The following is an 18252-nucleotide window of genomic DNA, read 5'->3' as shown; positions in this document are numbered from 1 at the left end:
GCACAGGGGTGATGGGAGAGCGGGACTTGGTGCAAGTTAGGATACAGGCAGCAGAGTTCCCGTTCTTTAGCCGAGCTGTACAGATCAGCTCCCTGTTTTGTTCTGAGTTAGCTGATCTCAGGTGAAATGGGAGCGAGCTATTTCTGTCTTCAGTCTTCCTAGGTGAGAGAGAAGAGAACCTGCCAGGGTTCTCCTCCTCCCTCAGAACTATCGAGTGACGCCTGCTGAAAAGTGCCCATTTGTGGATCTTGGATGAGGACAGGATCAGCTTTAAGTGATGACGACCTCCACAGTCAAACAGCCTCCCAATATTCACTGTCTAGTCTCAGGCATGAAGTGGTACCACTTAGCTGACGTATTGGAGGGTAGCCAGGAACTGAGTTTGCCAATTTAAGCTGTTTAACTGCTAACTTTAGCTATTAAACAGTATCTTGTTACCTCCCGCTCCCCTCCCTGGCGATTTTCTCCCCTCTGCTCCTGAAGGCACTAATGCATGTTGATGTGTTAGCTGAGACAGCTAGTGTCATAGCATATTTGATTGTGGAGTGCAACACAGCCACACCCGATCCTGGCCTTATCCAAGATCCACATACACACACACACACAGACGCAGTTAACTAGTACGAATCAATGGCTAGCAATCAAAGGCTGGACCCCTGGCCTGTTTCCCCTTTCTTCACCCTCCAACTCGGTGAGACGTTGGAGGAGAACGTTGTATTTTCTATGAAACTGGTTTTCCCAAGTGACTGGTTATACCACCAGTGTATTTCAAGAGACCGCAGTGACAATTGAGAAGAGGTGCTTAGAATCATAGAATCTTACAGCACAGAAGGAGGCCATTCAGCCCATTGCGCCTGCTCTTTGAAAGAGCTATCCAACTGGTCCCACTCGCTGAATCTTTCCCCACAGCCCTGCAAATTTTTTCCTTTGAGTATTTATCCAGTTCCCTTTTGAAAGTTATTATTCAATCTGCTTTCACCTCCCCTTCAGATCATCATAACTCGCTGCGGAAAAAAAAATTCTCCTCATCTCCCCCTTGGTTCTTTTGCCAATTATCTTAAATCTGTGTACTCTGGTTATTGACCCCCCTGCCAGTGGAAACATTTTCTCCCTATCTGCTCTGTCAAAACCCATCATAATTTTGAACACCTCTATTAAATCTCCCCATAACCTTCTCTGCTTCTGTGGGTTAGAGACAGAGGTCAAATATATTTTTGGGATAGTTTGCCAGTTTGGCCCCAAGATAACATTGCAATCCTGCTTCTGCCCTGAGAATTTGTTTAAGGACGTGGTGGTAATGCTCTGACTTTGCACTGCCAGTGGGGAGCCTCACCCACTGATGGAGAATTCAAGCACCAAATGCCATTTAAAATAATCACCAGAAAACTGGGCTGTGCGCACCTGGATTTCCAACATGTCGGCAACGTCAAGTTAAAAAATGTCCCTTCTCATACTTTAATTGTTAGTCCCTGGGCCGGTTTGTCCTGCTAGCTTGGGGACTCCTCTGAACTTTAAAAATGGAAGAACAAAAATCCTCAGGCTGCACTGACACGGTAACGGGAGGGTTGGTGCACGGTGGCTTCGCTTCTCACTGGTGCTAAGACGCTGCAGTGTAAATCCGGAGTCAGATTCCAACACCAGATTCCAATGGGCGCGCTGGACAGGGGGAGGTGGGCGCTGGACAGGGGGAGGTGGAGTGCCAGTGTGGACTTGATGGCCTCAATAGCCTTTTCTCCTCCTTGACCTTTTCTTATGATCATATGGCAGTGACTAGAGACATAGAAAATTACAGGCTGCAGACAGTTCTACTCTCAGAGCTAAAGGGAAAACAGACAGATTTCTACCTCTTTATTCAAGCTGCCCCAAGGCACGCCATGCCGAGCATGAAGAGAAGTTAGGGGAGAAGACTGAAGGCACAGTCGAAGGCTTTTGAAAGTGGAGAGGAGAGGCAGCAAAGGAGAGGGGTTTAGGGAAGAGAGTTCCAGAGAGTAGGGCCCAGGTGGTAGAAGGGTCTGCTACCAATGGCAGAATGGAGGGAGGGGGTGAGGAGGGTGTACAGGAGGCCCATGTCGGAATAGCAGAGAAGAAGGACTTCAACAAAGGTTGGAGTATATTGCCCTTTTACTCCTCACATTGTGACCTTTGACAGTTTTCAGTTCAACAGGATCCCAGGAGCTCAGAATAATCAGACTTTTAAAGTTTATAACTAACCTAAATTACAAAAAAACACACACAAACACGTGTGTAAAAACAGTTCCAGTGAATGGTGTGAAGAGAGAAGTGATTATACTATGGGAAAGTGATGTTATCAGGCACTGAAACTGAATTAATTCATTCATTACACAGTGCCATGGTGAGGTAACGTGTTCCTGCCTGCACGCACTCCACACAGCTGCACTACTGACGTCTGGGGAGACTGGAGCCTGGAGCCTGCAGTGGGCAATGACGCCAAATGGCATCCACAGTCCTGCAGGAGTTAACCATTCGAGTGCCGAAGTTCTACTTTCTGCCAAGACTGAAATTAAATTGGCTAGTCCCTCCCCCCTCATAGAATATTGCCATTTAAGACATGTTCGATGGAGTTGTGCACTTTTATAACTAGCGCTGAAAAGGAAAGGACAGGGAAAAGGGTAGAGGAGAAACAATTTTTAAAGATGACTACTTATTTAGGACTACACTTATAGTTGTTCTTACAATTAAAAATTTGCATTTCATTATTTTGTTCCCATCCCTCTTCCTCAAGGCACAAACCATTCCCTTTGTCAATGTTGCCCTATAATCCAGCTGGAGCAGCCTGCAACAATCTCCCTCTGGCTTTCCCCTTCAGTGGCACAGCCTGGATTGGGAATTCACTGCACCAAGGAGACTCCACATTTACAATCCCACAAGGGGTGAACCCCCATTCACTGCAAAACAGTGGGCTGAGCCCGCACTTACCGCTCAGTGGGCTGAACCCGCACTTACCGCTCAGTGGGCTGAACCCGCACTTACCGCTCAGTGGGCTGAACCCGCACTTACCGCTCAGTGGGCTGAACCCGCACTTACCGCTCAGTGGGCTGAACCCGCACTTACCGCTCAGTGGGCTGAACCCGCACTTACCGCTCAGTGGGCTGAACCCGCCCAATGAGGCAGCCACTGCCTCACAAAATAAAAAAAAACACGCAGCATTCGAGGGTTTTGAAATTTAAATAAAGTTCTCTTCCCTAGAGAAAGACTTTGGGATTTAGTTCAAATACTGGTACTTTCATTTTGCCTCATTAGAAAAAGCTTCAACTGAATTGGGACTAGCTGGATTGCTCTTGCATAGAGCTGGCAAGGACTCAATGGGCCGAATGGCCTCCTTCTGTGCCTATGGTTCTATGAAAGGATCACAACACTTAAACCTGAGATCGTAACGTTGTAAATGGGCCATGTGCTATGGTACAGAACGGGAAGCTGCCACTCCCAATCCCCAGACTGAGCTGCGTTGGCTAATCTCAGTCCGGACTGAGATCAGCAAGTGTCACAATTGGTCGTGGTGGCTCATGTGGTAAAGTCAGGGGTGTCCAACCTATGTCACATGGGCCATATCCAGCCCGAGCCCTGGCAACCTGGTCAATTAAATCAAAGCAACTCAGTTCTATTTGTCCTGGATAACTTGTTTGAATTTGGTTGTCCTGAAGGTTTGGAATTGGCTGTCCTCTTATTGATGGATAAATCCTAAACCAGATCGGTTAGTATCAGTAACTTGAGACACATGGGAATTAACGGGAACACTAATTTCAACTTTATGTGGAGTCTACAAGGCTTGTGACGACATTGAGTGAGCATCGGATAGGGCGGGGGTCAACTGCGATGGCCTCCAGGGTCAAACAGCCTGCTGATGCTCACTGTACCAGCTTTCACATGAAGAACGGCCACTTGGAGGAGATACGGCAAGGCTGATGCCACCGTCGGAAGGGGTAATCGGGTAAGTGTCAGCGTCATCAGGAGAGGGCAGGAGGAAAGTTGAGGTGTGGAGAGAAAAATAAAACCTTGGGACATTTTGTGAGGTGCTGTTCCGAGACTTTTGTGAAATAAAATTGAAGCTTTAGAAGTTTGAGTTGCCTTCTAACTTCCGAAAACTTAGTCTGTTAAATCTTGCAATGTGTTGCCTTTGAGACGAAGAGCATGCTCACAGTGACATCTACTGGTAAATAGGAATACCTCATAAAGGAATTGGTCTGCATACTGCAGTATGCCATGGCCCTGTCGCCGGTCCACAATCCAGTCTCCCTGATAGTGGTCCCCGTTCCTGAACGAGAGAGGGAAATAGAAGTTATGTTTTTTCAAATTCGATCTCTCTCTTCAATAAATGATTCAACTTAAAATGTCTAATTAAAAAAAGCAAGTGGTTACCTTGTTCACCGCACCCCTCCCCGCCTCCCCCAAGCAGGCAAGAGCACCAACCAGTTTGGAAGTGAACCGTGCAGACCAGGAGGTTCTATCCCTTGTTGGTGTTGAGTTAGCTGACCTCAAGGAGAGCAGTGGTAAGGGTGCTACAATTGGCCTTAGAAGCCCTGGGCTGCGGCTCGTTAAGGTGGGGGGGGGGGTGGAAATCTGCCCTGGTTCTTGCCCCTAATCGTTGTGCAAGTGACCCTCCTGAAAAGGGCACATTGGGTAAGGAGACGATTGGGATTTGCTGCAAATCTCCCCTTGGTTGACTAGCCGGTCAACACTATTTGTCTGTGCTTACACATAAAGAATGGTTCATTGGGCAAGGGACCAGAGGCTTGCAGTGCCCATGGAACCGGTCCACAGCATGAGTCAGCAACTTGCAGAGAAATAAGAAAAGGCAAAGAAAATGCTGGCTAAGTACTAGGGGCAGGCGCAGGACAGAGAACATCAATTCAGCTGAAGCTGCAACGCTGCCAACTTACGACTGGAAAGTTTTCTGCTGTTGCTGTTGTTGGTATGCTCAAACTGCAGAAAAATAAATAAATCTGCTCTTTGCAGGCTCCAGACCGTCTACTGGAGTTTCCTGAAGTGAAGCGAGACAGAGAGGAAGTACCGTAAGATCCAGTGCAGCAGGCGCAACTTCACGCTTAAATCTACAAGCACAGCACGAGCCATGCTTTGCTGCCAGGTACAACTTTTGCACTGATGCAAACGCCACACCTTTTTGAAAATTGCAATTATTACAAGAATATTTTCCTAACAATACTTCTTTAAAATTTTCACAAACAATTTTCTTTCCCTTCAGGAAATAACAGAGGACAGTTATGGATCACTAGTAAGCATATTTATTGTCGAGACTACACCAAAAGAGGTTTAGTAGAGAAATCTAAGATGGCAACTGCCCAGCTTCACCTTGCTGTCCTTTTTGGCTGCAGTTATTTTGTAGCAATCAGTCTCAAAATATTTATATAAGCTCCAAATAAGTTAATAAAAGGAAGAAAGAACTTGTATTTATATAGCACTTTTCATGTCCTCAGGCTGTCCCAAAACACTTCACAGCTTAACATCCACTCCCTCCACCACCAGTGCACCGTGGCTGCAGTGTATATTATCTACAGGATGCACCGTAGCAACTCGCCAAGGCTTCTTCGACAGCACCTCCCAAACCCACGATCTCCACCACCTAGATGGACAAGGGTAGCAGGGACATGGGAACAACACCACCTCCAAGTCACACACCATCCCGACTTGGATATATGTCACCGTTCCTTCATCATCGCTGGAACGTCCTATCTAACAGCACTGCACCTTCACCACACGGACTGCAGCGATTCAAGGCGGCGGCTCACCACCACCTTCTCGAGGACAACTAGGGATGGGCAATAAAGACCAGCCTTGCCAGCATCCCAAGAATGAATTACTTGTGAACTGCGATCACTGTTATTTTATAGGCAAACACACCAGGCGATTTGTGCATGGTCCCACCAACAGCAGTGAGATGAAGACCAGTTAATGCGTGTTGGTTGAGGGAGAAGTGTTGGCCAGAACACCAGGAAAGGTCTGCTGCTCTTATTCAAATAGTACCGTGTGATCTTTTACATTTAAGCAGAAACAGGTTTAACCTCTCATCCAAAAGACAGTCCACTCGGTACTGCACTGAAGTGTCAGCCATGATTAAACGCTCAGGTATCTGAAGTGGGGTTTGAACTTACAACCTCCCGACAGAGGCAAGAGCACGACCACTGACACTTCACTGACAATGCCCAACAGAACCCCCACTCACTCTGCCCACGCCCCCCCCCGTCTGTCTTTACCCTGCACTGGAGTTACTCTCCATGCGACGCCAAGCCCAAGTGCGGCGAGACTGCGTCTTTCAGGAGCGTCTCACACTCTTCTATTCTAGCCAAGTCAGGGCCCGACTCTGTGGAGTTATACTGGCACTTTTGCTTTGCATAGTACTTTGCACTGCTGTAACCTTCGATTAACTTTATGTTCCGGTTCTGGAGACACCAACAGATCCCGTTGGCTGGTCAGAGCAGCAGCGTTAGCATTAGCTAATGAGAAGACTGTGGCCCAGTCACTACCCCATGTCCCAACAAGATTTAGAAACCATAAAATGAGCGGTCTGAGACACATATAGTACCACGTTGTTTACTCCAAGCCATCGGTGTGTAAAAGTGATCTTGGCAGCTCCTCTGACAGCTAATTGGGCAAACGCACAGCTCAGAGTACAGATGTCCTAGTTCGATCCCGGGTCAATGCAAAGTTAGCTGATCTCAGCATTAAGATGAGGGTCCAACAATTGCCTTAGTGCCTGTGTGTTATGGGAAGCGGGGGGTGAGAAACATCGGCCAGGGTTTCTGCTCCGAAACACTATCCAGTGCTGTCTGCTGCTAAGTGCAGGTGTGTGGACATAAGGTGTGGCCATGATTGACTTCAGCTGAGATTTACCACAATCAAAGACTGGCCAGCCACATTTAGCAAAGATCAAAACTGGGCAGGGTAGGGGGCAAGGATAGGATTATGCTTTGCTGATGAAGTTTATTGAAAACTTTTTAATAACCCCCAATAAATTAATGTTCTCACATCTTGACTAAAATAGACATCTATTTAAACAAAAAGACTTTTGGCAGCAGATTCACATTTTCGGAATTTCCAGACGCCCACTAAAAAATTTGACTATTGAGTTCAAGACTAGCTGAACAGCCTGCCAAAACACACGAAGAAAGGCCGCCTGGGTAAGATACTGTAGAACCGTAACCCTCCATTGAGTCAGCGCCTGTAAGACTGTACCCCAGCATTATCCCGCGCCTGTAGGACTGTACCCCAGCATTATCCCGCGCCTGTAGGACTGTACCCCAGCATTATCCCGCGCCTGTAAGACTGTACCCCAGCATTATCCCGCGCCTGTAAGACTGTACCCCAGCATTATCCCGCGCCTGTAGGACCGTACCCCAGCACAACCCCACGCCTGTAGGACCGTACCCCAGCACAACCCCGCGCCTGTAGGACCGTACCCCAGCATTATCCCGCGCCTGTAGGACTGTACCCCAGCATAACCCCGCGCCTGTAGGACCGTACCCCAGCATAACCCCGCGCCTGTAGGACCGTAACCCAGCATTACCCCGCGCCTGTAGGACCGTAACCCAGCATTACCCCGCGCCTGTAGGACTGTACCCCAGCATTACCCCGCGCCTGTAGGACTGTACCCCAGCATTGCCCTGCGCCTGTAGGACTGTATCCCAGCATAATCCCACGCCTGTAGGACTGTACACCAGCATTACCCCGTGCCCGTAGGACTGTACCCCAGCATTATCCCGCGCCTGTAGGACCGTACCCCAGCATTATCCCGCGCCTGTAGGACCGTACCCCAGCATTATCCCGCGCCTGTAGGACCGTACCCCAGCATTACCCCGCGCCTGTAGGACCGTACCCCAGCATTATCCCGCGCCTGTAGGACTGTACCCCAGCATTATCCCGCGCCTGTAAGACTGTACCCCAGCATTATCCCGCGCCTGTAGGACTGTACCCCAGCATTATCCCGCGCCTGTAGGACCGTACCCCAGCATAACCCCGCGCCTGTAGGACCGTACCCCAGCATTACCCCGCGCCTGTAGGACCGTACCCCAGCATTACCCCGCGCCTGTAGGACTGTACCCCAGCATTACCCCGCGCCTGTAGGACTGTACCCCAGCATTACCCCGCGCCTGTAGGACTGTACCCCAGCATTGCCCTGCGCCTGTAGGACTGTATCCCAGCATAATCCCACGCCTGTAGGACTGTACACCAGCATTACCCCGTGCCTGTAGGACTGTACACCAGCATTACCCCGTGCCTGTAGGACTGTACACCAGCATTACCCCGTGCCTGTAGGACTGTACACCAGCATTACCCCGTGCCTGTAGGACTGTACACCAGCATTACCCCGTGCCTGTAGGACTGTACACCAGCATTACCCCGCGCCTGTAGGACTGTACACCAGCATTACCCCGTGCCTGTAGGACTGTACACCAGCATTACCCCGTGCCTGTAGGACTGTACACCAGCATTACCCCGCGCCTGTAGGACTGTACCCCAGCATTACCCCGTGCCTGTAGGACTGTACCCCAGCATTACTCCGCGCCCGTAGGATCGTACCCCAGCATATTTTTTTTTATTCGTTCATGGGAAGTGGGCATTGCTGGCAAGGCCAGCATTTATTGCCCATCCTTAATTGCCCTTGAGAAGGTAGTGGTGAGCCACCTTCTTGAACCACTGCAGTCCGTGTGGTGAAGGTTCTCCCACAGTGCTGTTGGGTGGAGAGTTCCAGGATTTTGACCCAGTAACGATGAAGGAATGGCGTTATATTTCCACGTCGGGATGGTGTGTGACTTTGAGGGGAGCGTGCAGATGGTGTTGTTCCCATGTGCCTGCTGCCCTTATCCTTCTAGGTGGTAGAGGTCATGGGTTTGGGAGGTGCCGTCGAAGAAGCCTTTGCGAGTTGCTGCAGTGCATCATGTGGATGGTACACACTGAAGCCACGATGCGCCGGTGGTGAAGGGAGTGAATGTTTAGGGTGGTGGATGGGGTGCCAATCAAGCGGGCTGCTTTATCCTGGATGGTGTCGAGCTTCTTGAGTGTTGTTAGAGCTGCACTCATCCAGGCAAGTGGAGAGTATTCCATCACATTCCTGACTTGTGCCTTGTAGATGGTGGAAAGGCTTTGGGGAATCAGGAGGTGAGTCACTCGCCACAGAATACCCAGCCTCTGACCTGCTCTTGTAGCCACAGTATTTATATGGCTGGTCCAGTTAAGTTTCTGGTCAATGGTGACCCCCCAGGATGTTGATGGTGGGGGATTCGGCGATGGTAATGCGTTGAATATCAAGGGGAGGTGGTTAGACTCTCTCTTGTTGGAGATGGTCATTGCCTGTCACGAATGTTACTTGCCACTTATCAGCCCAAGTCTGGATGTTGTCCAGGTCTTGCTGCACGTGGGCACGGACTGCTTCGTTATTTGAAGGGTTGTGAATGGGACTGAACACTGTGCAATCATCAGCGAACATCCCCATTTCTGACCTTATGATGGAGGGAAGGTCATTGATGAAGCAGCTGAAGATGGTTGGGCCTAGGACACTGCCCTGAGGAACTCCTGCAGCAATGTCCTGGGGCTGAGATGATTGGCCTCCAACAACCACTACCATCTTCCTTTGTGCTTGGTATGACTCCAGCCACTGGAGAGTTTCTCCGTTTCCCACTGAATTCAATTTTACTAGGGCTCCTTGGTGCCACACTCGGTAAAAAGCTGCCTTGATGTCAAGGGCAGTCACTCTCACCTCACCTCTGGAATGCAGCTCTTTTGTCAGTGTTTGGACCAAGGCTATAATGAGGTCAGGAGCTGAGTGGTCCTGGCTGAACCCAAACTGAGCATCAGTGAGCAGATTATTGGTGAGTAAGTGCTGCTTGATAGCACTGTCGACGACACCTTCCATCACTTTGCTGATGATTGAGAGTAGACTGACGGGGCAGTATTTGGCCGGATTGGATTCGTCCTGCTTTTTGTGGACAGGACATACCTGGGCAATTTTCCACATTGTCGGGTAGATGCCAGTATTGTAGCTGGACTGGAACAGTTTGGCTAGAGGCGTGACTAGTTCTGGAGCACAAGTCTTCAGCACTACGGCCGGGATGTTGTCAGGGCCCATAGCCTTTGTTGTGTCCAGTGCACTCAGCCACTACTTGATATCACGTGGAGTGAATCAAATTGGCTGAAGACTGGCTTCTGTGATGGTGGGGATATCACAGATGGATCATCCACTCAGCACTTCTGGCTGAAGATGGTTGCAAACGCTTCAGCCTTGTCTTCTGCATTCACGTGCTGGACTCTGCCATCATTGAGGATGGGGATGGTCACAGAGCCTCCTCCTCCTGTTAGTTGTTTAATTGTCCACCACCATTCAGGACTGGACGTGGCAGGACTGCAGAGCTTTGATCTGATCCATTGGTTATGGAATCGCTTAGCTCTGTCCATAGCATGTAGCTTCCGCTGTTTAGCATGCATATAGTCCTGAGTTGTAGCTTCACCAGGTTAGCACCTCATTTTTAGGTACGCCTGGTACTGCTCCTGGCATGCTCTTCTACACTCATTGAACCAGGGTTGATCCACTGGCTTGTTGGTAATGGTAGAGTGAGGAATATGCCGGGCCACAGATTGTGCTGGAATACAATTCTGCTGCTGCTGATGGCCCACAGCACCTCATGGATGCCCAGTTTTGAGCTGCTAGATCTGTTCTGAATCTATCCCATTTAGCACGGTGATAGTGCCACACAACACGTTGGATGGTGTCCTCAGTGTGAAGACGGGGCTTCGTCTCCACAAGGGCTGTGCGGTGGTCACTCCAACCAATACTGTCATGGACAGATGCATCTGCGACAGGTAGATTGGTGAGGACGAGGTCAAGTAGGTTTTTCCCTCGTGTTGGTTCACTATGGGCATGGCGCCGCGCCTGTCGGACTGTACCCCGGCATGGCGCCGCGCCTGTCGGACTGTACCCCGGCATGGCGCCGCGCCTGTCGGACTGTACCCCGGCATGGCGCCGCGCCTGTCGGACTGTACCCCGGCATGGCGCCGCGCCTGTCGGACTGTACCCCGGCATGGCGCCGCGCCTGTCGGACTGTACCCCGGCATGGCGCCGCGCCTGTCGGACTGTACCCCGGCATGGCGCCGCGCCTGTCGGACTGTACCCCGGCATGGCGCCGCGCCTGTCGGACTGTACCCCGGCATGGCGCCGCGCCTGTCGGACTGTACCCCGGCATGGCGCCGCGCCTGTCGGACTGTACCCCGGCATGGCGCCGCGCCTGTCGGACTGTACCCCGGCATGGCGCCGCGCCTGTCGGACTGTACCCCGGCATGGCGCCGCGCCTGTCGGACTGTACCCCGGCATGGCGCCGCGCCTGTCGGACTGTACCCCGGCATGGCGCCGCGCCTGTCGGACTGTACCCCGGCATGGCGCCGCGCCTGTCGGACTGTACCCCGGCATGGCGCCGCGCCTGTAGGACTGTACCCCGGCATGGCGCCGCGCCTGTAGGACTGTACCCCGGCATGGCGCCGCGCCTGTAGGACTGTACCCCGGCATGGCGCCGCGCCTGTAGGACTGTACCCCGGCATGGCGCCGCGCCTGTAGGACTGTACCCCGGCATGGCGCCGCGCCTGTAGGACTGTACCCCGGCATGGCGCCGCGCCTGTAGGACTGTACCCCGGCATGGCGCCGCGCCTGTAGGACTGTACCCCGGCATGGCGCCGCGCCTGTGTAGGACTGTATCACGGCATGGCGCCGCGCCTGTGTAGGACTGTATCACGGCATGGCGCCGCGCCTGTAGGACTGTAGCCCGGCATGGCGCCGCGCCTGTAGGACTGTACCCCGGCATGGCGCCGCGCCTGTAGGACTGTACCCCGGCATGGCGCCGCGCCTGTAGGACTGTACCCCGGCATGGCGCCGCGCCTGTAGGACTGTACCCCGGCATGGCGCCGCGCCTGTAGGACTGTACCCCGGCATGGCGCCGCGCCTGTAGGACTGTACCCCGGCATGGAGTTAGCACCTTCAGGATAGGATGAGGAAAAAATAAAATAGAAAAAGCAAGTAATCTTTATATGGTACTGGAATAATTGTACACATTTACTCACCGAACCCCATGGTTAAATGTCAGCCTGAGACGCAAGCATGCGGAGTTGGTGACACTAGCTGAGGCCCTAGGACAATATAAAAGTAGCTACAGACAGCACCAAGTTTATTCCTTTTTGTTTGATTCTGGTCCTGTCATAAATGTCACCTGTATTTTATTGCTTTCCCCCATTTCTACTTTATTTCCTTCTTGCCTGATGATGCCCTTTCTTGCCAGGTGTCCACTGGTACCTCAACAAGGCTGCCATTCTGTACACGTGAGCCCAGCCAGTGAGTGATTGGCAGTCAGTTTAACGTCAGAGGGCATCACCTTCCTCACCCAACATCCACAAACACACACTTCCAGCAGGGGACAGTGGAGAGCGACCAGGAGCATGACCCTGGCTGATTTACGTCTCCCTCGCCATGGCACAGCGACCGGTTGTATTGTTCCTCTACCTTCAACCCAGGCGAAGGCCAACTAACTCAGCACAGGCCAGAGACTGAACTTTACTGTTTAAGCACAGGGTAAGTCGGACAATCAATACTAATGAAAAATGCAATGGATCCTTTAAAGGCATCAAGAAAGATGCTTGAGAGAAGACAGGCAAATGTTCCTGAGCAAGGCACCACCATGGAACAAGGGCATGGGGTCATTAAAACACGATGACGTGTGGATAAGTAACTGTGGGCAGGCATATTAATGAAATCCTTCACAAAGGAATCCACTTGAGATTTGACAGAATGGAATTTATATCAATGGAGCAACAAAGACTTTCTAACCCTGCAGTGCAGGAGTCATTAGTTCTTGTCAAAGCGATCTTTTCCCTCATTAATTTTTTTTTAAGTTCATCATCTGCGGAATGCAGTGCCCTGCTCCAAGTGTCATGTTTACAAGACGGCCAGGACCATGTTTCTAAACGGTATTCTCTGACAGTTTTCTCCCCGCCCTCCCACCCCTGACCGCTTCTAAAGGCGCTGAGTCCCTGCTGAGCTTTGCATCATGAAGCCTATCACTCTCTGGTACCTTTCCCAAATTGCCATGATTCAGCTTTGATTGAACCGCGAGGGCCGGGGGGGAAGAGTGTATGTGGAAGAAAGTATGGGGGGGGGGCGGTGGGGAGTTTCCCTTCAAAAGCATTGATCAAACTCCTCCCTCCCATGCACCATGTTCAGGGCTCTGCACCTTTGGTTTTTATTTTTGAAATGGTTTCCCGGGAAGTTTTCAGGCTAGAATGATATGTTGATAGGGGGAGATGGAGTAAGGTGGGAGGAACCTCGGCATAGACCAGTTAGGCTGAATGGCCTGTCTCTGCTATAACTTCTATGTAATATTTTGAGACTTTCCAAATTGGAGGGGGGGAAACGGAAAAGGTGGTAAAGGCTCGGTGGAAATCAGAAACAAAGTTACCGTACGTTGCTGGAAACAGCTGCGTGCATCTCATCAGGGTTCATTGTGTATTCGCAAGTAAGCTCCAGCTGACGAGGAGGACTCAAGTGGAGCAGTGAGGAGCTCTCAGCTTTGGTCTTCACTTACTTATAGTACATCTCGCCTTCTCCGTGCTTCTTGTGGTTGTGGAAGGACCCTCGGTACATCTGACCCTCCTTATCAGTCAGCACTCCATGACCTAGACAGAGGAATAAGGTACAGTTACACACTGAGCCAGCAACAAGCAGAGGGTCAGCCTGCAGTTATAGGAGGTGCCACTAGACAACACAACACGAAGATGCAAAGCCAGGCAGCAGATGGGAGTCAAAATCAGATAGAAATTTATTCACCTGTTCGGACGCCGTAGTGAAACTCCCCTTCATACTGAGCACCATCGCTGTACTTCATCACTCCATATCCGTGGATCTCTCCCTGCATGAACTGTCCAGAATACTCATTTCCTTTAAAAATGGAAAAACATCTGTTTTTTTTTCTTTCTAAATTCCTCCCCTTCTCTCCTGAATCTTTGCTGGGAGGTGTTTCAAATGGCAGAAAGCCCTCTGGTACCTCATTAAGCGGCCACACTTTGCGTGAGGCGTTATATATAAATGCACGTTTTTTCTTTCCAACGGGGCTGGCAGCCCTCTGGTACTTCGCCAAGCTTCTACTGTTTATGTATGAGGCAAGGCAGTGAGTGACAAGCAGGCTGTTCGCCCGTCATAGCGAAGCCCTGACATCCACACACAGGCACTTTCCATGCAGGGACCACTGGAAAGTGATCCTCAGTGAACAACTGAAGCACCAGGTCAGTTTTGAAACTCCAGCCATTCTAACACCTGACTGACCTTACACAATGGACAATGGGGATAATAGGAACTGCAGGAAATGTCCGAGCAAGGACCAAAAATATAGAAACAAAGAAATAAACTAAAGGGCACAAAGTCCATACAGGCAACAAAGACAAATAATTTTTTCCCCCAATTGTTTATAAACACAAAATTTAATAATGTACCAAAATGTTGCATCATTTGCATGTGAGATCATTGAAGTGAAAATGATACACAGCTAGCTCACTTGTTCACTCTCTCCCTCTGCTCCTCCTTGTTTGCTAGGTTCTATTTTTCTTAAAGAGGATGTCCTTGTAAGCTCATCTGTAAGAAGTTATTCTAACAGGTAGCAGTGTTAAGGAGTTTGCGTACCTGAGACGGCCCAGTACCGAACTCCATTCCCTTCTATTTCTCCATTCACAAACTCGCCCTCGTAGTAACTGCCATCCTTCATTAGAAACTTCCCATTACCTAATGTGGACAAAAATAAAATCAATTACAGCCTTTCATGTCTGACAGAGCCGGAGAGTTCAAATTTGAACTGTGTGACCTGTTTACAAATCACTGAATATTGACGGCAAGCAATGACAAAACAGAACTGCCTTGCTCTCTAAAAAGATTTGTTTGGAGATAGACATTACCCAGAAGGAAGAAAACAGGAAAGTTTGTAACCCAGGCTTAAAAAAAAAGCAACTATAAATGTAGTGCCAGGAACAGGTAGTGACAGGTCACAGAAAATGGTCCCCACCATGAGCAGGCACGTAGTGTAAAACAAACTAATAGAATCTTACAGGTGCAGCAATGGATCGGAGGCTGGCAGCACACTTGCCTCTCAGTCAGTAGGTTGTGGGTTCAAGTCCCACTCTAGGGACTTGAGCACAAAATCCAGGCTGACATTTCAGAGCCAGTACTGAGGGAGTGCTGCACTGTCGGAGACGCCGTCTTTCGGATAAATAATTAAACCGAGGCCCCTTCTGCCCTCTCAGGTGGACATAAAAGATCCCATGGCACTATTTTGAAGAAGAGCAGAGGAGTTCTTCCCGGTGTCCTGGCAAATGTTTATCCCTCAACATCACTAAAATAGATTATCTGGTCATTATTACATTGCTGTTTGTGGGACCTTGCTGTGCGCAAAATGGCTGCTGCATTTCCTACATTACAACAGTGACTAGAGTTCAAATGTGTTTCATTAGCTGTAAAGCGCTTTGAGACATCCTGAGGTCGTGAAAGGCGCTGCTTTTAAAGCATGTAAGGAAGGAGGCCGTTGCGACTCGAACGTGTTATATCTCAGAAAGCAACACAATGATGACTTACCGTGCTTTTTCCCACTTTTCCATTCTCCCTCATATTGAAAAAAGCTGTTCGCATAAACGTACAGACCAAACCCTAGAAAAAAGAAAATCAAATATCCCGGTGATGAGCTGCAGCCATTTTTGGCGCTGCATGTGTACACTCACACGTCTTGCACTCAGCATGCATCCATCAAACTTTATTACAGATGCAAAACAATCTTAAAGAAAGCATTTTATTCAGAGTTGCAGCCTGAAATTTACAAGCAATTTCCTGATGTTACAAATTTACAAGCATGCAGCATAAAGTTACCAGGGATATGAAGCAATAGTTATGAGAAGAGAGCAGAGATACTGGGAACTATTGCAACTCGGGCAAAGGTGGCAAAGAGGAGATTCAATAGAGGCTTAGAAAATGATGAAGGGTTTTGATAGGGTGAGTGGGGAAAGACTTTTCGCTATGGTTGGGCAGTCAGTGTGAAAGTCACCAATTTAACATTATAACTAAGGGAATGAGGAGAGTGGTGAGAAGGAGTTTCTTCACAGAGTTGTTTGAGTGTGGATTTATATTTGTTGTTGTTCGGTTGGGGGGAGGGAGTTGGGGGGGAGAGGGGGGGGAGGGGGGAGGGGGGGAGGGGGGAGGGGGGGAGGGGGGAGGGGGGGGGGGGGGGGGAGGGGGGGAGGGGGGAGGGGGGGAGGGGGGAGGGGGGGAGTTGGGGGGGGAGGGGGGAGAGGGGGGGAGAGGGGGGAGGAAGGGAGGGGTGGGGGAGAAAAAGAGGGGGGGTGGGGGAGAAAAAGAGGGGGGGTGGGGGAGAAAAAGAGGGGGGGTGGGGGAGAAAAAGAGGGGGGGTGGGGGAGAAAAAGAGGGGGGGTGGGGGAGAAAAAGAGGGGGGTGGGGGAGAAAAAGAGGGGGGTGGGGGAGAAAAAGAGGGGGGTGGGGGAGAAAAAGAGGGGGGTGGGGGAGAAAAAGAGGGGGGGTGGGGGAGAAAAAGAGGGGGGGTGGGGGAGAAAAAGAGGGGGGGTGGGGGAGAAAAAGAGGGGGGGTGGGGGAGAAAAAGAGGGGGGTGGGGGAGAAAAAGAGGGGGGGTGGGGGAGAAAAAGAGGGGGGGTGGGGGAGAAAAAGAGGGGGGGTGGGGGAGAAAAAGAGGGGGGTGGGGGAGAAAAAGAGGGGGGGTGGGGGAGAAAAAGAGGGGGGGTGGGGGAGAAAAAGAGGGGGGTGGGGGAGAAAAAGAGGGGGGTGGGGGAGAAAAAGAGGGGGGTGGGGGAGAAAAAGAGGGGGGTGGGGGAGAAAAAGAGGGGGGTGGGGGAGAAAAAGAGGGGGTGGGGGAGAAAAAGAGGGGGGTGGGGGAGAAAAAGAGGGGGGTGGGGGAGAAAAAGAGGGGGGTGGGGGAGAAAAAGAGGGGGGTGGGGGAGAAAAAGAGGGGGGTGGGGGAGAAAAAGAGGGGGGTGGGGGAGAAAAAGAGGGGGGTGGGGGAGAAAAAGAGGGGGGTGGGGGAGAAAAAGAGGGGGGTGGGGGAGAAAAAGAGGGGGGGTGGGGGAGAAAAAGAGGGGGGTGGGGGAGAAAAAGAGGGGGGTGGGGGAGAAAAAGAGGGGGTAAGTGAGGGGAGGGGGTAAGTGGGGGGAGGGGGTTCCAGTGACCAGGACGCTGTCGATGGTGGTTTCTGTCAATGACATTTTAAACCCGAGCGCCTTCCTGCCCCTAACCGCCCTCCGCCCGCCCTCCGTCCTCACCGTCCCGCAGCTGCTGCTTCACCTCCCCGACATAACAGCCCGGAGCCGCCGGCACCTTCACTTCACCCGCCGCCTCCATCGCATCGCGGCCCCGGCACCAATAACATCGCCAGCCATTGGCCAGGCCGCAAGCGCCGTTGCTAGGGGGGAAACCCACCAATCGCGATTCGGGGCTTCCGCCGGTCCAACTCCTCGATCAACGTGAGAGTCAAGATGGTCCCAACAGTTGGTCCTCCAAGTATCAGCGCCACCTAAAGGCCACAATGGACTCTGGTCATATTGTGCAGTGATGGGAATTAAATTTACATCAGTTTACCTGTCCATCACCAAAAATGTTGAGTGCTTTCTGTCCTAATTTTATATCTGTTCCACTCCGAAGAAAGAATTGCGTTTATCTAGGACCCATCTCTCGGAAATGTCCCAAAGTGTTTCATATTAATTTCTTTGAAGTGCTGTCACTGATACACATAACAGCAGCACCCACTTTTACAAACAGCAAGATTCGACAGACAATGACAAGAAGAATAAATGAAGAAATACAAATTTGCATTTATATAGCATCTGTCACATCCTCAGGCCATCCCATGGCGCTTCACAGCCAATTAATTACCTTTGTTATATGGACAAACACAGCAGCCAATTTGCACACCAGGCCCCACAAACAGCAATGAAATGATCGATGAGTTCATCCATTTTTGGTGGTGCTGGTTGAAGAATAAATGTTGGTCCGTGCACAAGGAAAACTCGTCTTCAAATAATGTCATGGGATCTTTGATGTCCAGCTGAACACACAGACACAACCTTAGCCTTCGATTAATGTCTCATCAAAAAATCAACACCTCCAGCCAAGCAGCGTCCCCTCCACACTGCACTGAAGTGCCGGTCTAGATTATAAACTCAAATCCAGGAGTGGGGCTTGAG

General features: G+C 50.7%; 1 protein-coding gene across 3 annotated transcripts in view; it reads right to left on the bottom strand.

The window, feature by feature from the left end:
* LOC137300950 (MORN repeat-containing protein 1-like) overlaps positions 1-17496 on the bottom strand; it is a 211490-nt gene extending 193994 nt beyond the window's left edge. The window contains exons 1-6 of one of the 3 annotated variants that reach the window (XM_067970239.1): positions 17332-17496; positions 15626-15697; positions 14684-14782; positions 13835-13945; positions 13593-13683; positions 4186-4273 (exon numbers count right to left, since the gene is read on the bottom strand). In XM_067970239.1, the coding sequence (XP_067826340.1) occupies positions 4186-4273; positions 13593-13683; positions 13835-13945; positions 14684-14782; positions 15626-15697; positions 17332-17410 (540 nt within the window). In that variant the 5' untranslated portion in view covers positions 17411-17496. The remainder of the gene's footprint in view (positions 1-4185; positions 4274-13592; positions 13684-13834; positions 13946-14683; positions 14783-15625; positions 15698-17331) is intronic. The other 2 variants (XM_067970240.1, XM_067970238.1) reach the window with 2 other exon arrangements.
* Positions 17497-18252: the final 756 nt, after the last annotated feature.

This window comes from Heptranchias perlo, chromosome 32 (assembly GCF_035084215.1).
Source record: "Heptranchias perlo isolate sHepPer1 chromosome 32, sHepPer1.hap1, whole genome shotgun sequence".
NCBI lineage: Eukaryota > Metazoa > Chordata > Chondrichthyes > Hexanchiformes > Hexanchidae > Heptranchias > Heptranchias perlo.
The sequence above is the reverse complement of the archived record's forward strand: the minus strand, read 5'-3'. Positions and strand labels throughout refer to the sequence as shown.